The sequence below is a fragment of the Musa acuminata genome, chromosome BXJ1-11 (genome assembly GCF_036884655.1).
Source record: "Musa acuminata AAA Group cultivar baxijiao chromosome BXJ1-11, Cavendish_Baxijiao_AAA, whole genome shotgun sequence".
NCBI classification, from domain to species: Eukaryota; Viridiplantae; Streptophyta; class Magnoliopsida; order Zingiberales; family Musaceae; genus Musa; species Musa acuminata.
The window spans coordinates 19,028,414-19,030,483 of record NC_088337.1 but is presented as its reverse complement, the minus strand read 5'-3'; the positions used below and the strand labels follow the sequence as shown (position 1 = coordinate 19,030,483).

General features: G+C 47.0%; 1 protein-coding gene across 1 annotated transcript; it reads left to right on the top strand.

Annotated features, from left to right (window-relative positions):
• The first annotated feature begins 1,476 nt into the window (after window positions 1-1,476).
• On the top strand, window positions 1,477-2,070 carry LOC103974805 (21 kDa protein-like). The gene has a single exon (XM_009389693.3). The coding sequence runs from the start codon at window positions 1,477-1,479 to the stop codon at window positions 2,068-2,070; it is 594 nt and encodes a 197-aa protein (XP_009387968.2).

Sequence of the window (2,070 nt, the reverse complement as noted above, 5' to 3'; positions counted from 1 at the left end):
CAATGACCATATATGGAAATACAACGATCGTAGGGCATCTGATATGTTGTCGAAAGCTATTTAAGTATAAAAATTAGCCACATTCTCTTGCTCATTTGGGTCAGTGTCTCCTCTTAGATATTTTTGGACAAAGGATAATCTTATTGTACCCTCAATGTGTTCTTCTCCCTTGTTAAGGTGGAACTCCTGACACTTGTCCATCTCTTGTATTTATGCCCTTATGGTATGATCATCAGAGTTTATTAATTAGGATTAAGAGTAGAAATTTCAACAATGAGGATTTACAAGGCACCTTATGTCAAGAGTGATATTAAGCATTCTAACATTGGGGGCATTGTAGTTGGTTGACGTACATTTACTAGCGCTAAGACCGATGGTTGTTGCAATGGAGTTTGCATAGTTGTGAGTTGGGGTTGTTATGGCATGAAGGGAATGATAGATGGCATCATCCCCGTTAACCGTTAAGGCTTGCACTTGTGGCAAGACCATTGAACAAACTATGATATTAGAGTGGAGTGTACATACCCAAAAGTGTCAAAGGGAACATCGACTATTGCTCGAGGTTGGTGAAGGTACTAATTGTACGTGGGGTACTAAGTGTCTTCATTAGGGTATTTGTTCAAAGTGTTGATTCCACACTGCTCCTATGACATGTCAACCATCGTTTTATAGCAAAAATGATGCGATGCTTGACTTGAAATGGTTGATTAGCTCAAGTCGATCCCGATCCAACTTGTGCTCTCAAATACACTAGATGTGCCGTCATATATTTGATGTGGAGTCAACACGAACTAAAACCAATGTCGGATAGGGTTCTCAAAGTGACCCCCTCTAATGTCCTAGTCAAGTTCCTAAAGTGAATTAAGATTAGGTGAAAATGAGAAGGTTTGGTCCTTAATAATTATGTCTCCACTTATCTCCCGTAGTCAATCACCCCCTTGACTACTAGTTATTAGGATTAATATTTCATATAATAAAAAATATTTCTTTAATATTTTCTATTCAATGGACATGACAGCTTTTATCTTCTTTTGTTGAACAGGATGTGGAGCTGTTACCGGAGGTGAATATATATATATATATACATATATATATATATATATATATATATATATATATATACCAAAACTTATGCGACACATTTCACATGCAGCAAGAACAATCCAGTGATCCAAGATTTGTTTCTTGCATCCAACACAAGACAATGCTCATCACATGCGTCCACGTCGCGTAGCATGCGGTGCGATACGCTCGGTCTTTAGCCCGCATAAAACAAAAGATCGCCCACGTTGCTTCAACAGTGATGGCGACACCACAACCTTCGTTACGACTTCATTCACGACAATAGATGACGTCTATCCTGTAGTGCATGCATCCTCTGAAGCCACGTAGTCGTATCCAGGTGTTATATAAAGATCCGTGTAGCTCCTCTCGTTCCCCACTTGAGTCCAAAGCTGTAAAACATTCTCCATGAGGATGGTCGTCTCTTGTACCGACCTTATCTTCTTCTTCTTCCTCCTCGCCGGCACCATGAATCCGGCTGCGAGTGCTGGAACGCCAAGCGCCGGAAGCAGCAACTCGACGGAGTTCATACGCAAGAGCTGCGCCGCCACCCTCTACCCGGACCTCTGCTACTCGTCCCTCGCCGGCTACGCCAGTGTAGTGCAGCAGAACGCCGTAGAGCTCGCCCACGTCGCGGCCAAACTCACCCTCGCCCGGCTCCGCTCGCTGACCTCCCACGTGCCGGCGGCCGGCCGCGGCACCACCGGCCTAGAGCACGCGGCGCTGCTCGATTGCTCCGACCTGCTGGACGACGCCGCGGGGTGGGCGCTGCGGGCGGGGGCGGAGATGAAGGGTCTGGGTAAGGTGGTCGGGCCGGAGGTTACCTGGCGGGTGTCCAACGCCCTGACGTGGATGAGCACGGCGCTGACGGACGAGGTCACGTGCAGGGACGGGTTCGTGAGGGTGGCGGCCGGGACTGTGAGGACCGACGTCTCCTACCGGATCCGGAAGGTGGAGAAGTATACGAGCAACACCCTTGCCCTCATCCACATACTCGGCTTCAACTGA

Excerpts from the sequence above, each read along its gene's own strand:
- LOC103974805 (XM_009389693.3), top strand. The coding sequence starts at position 1,477 with ATGGTCGTCTCTTGTACCGACCTTATCTTCTTCTTCTTCCTCCTCGCC.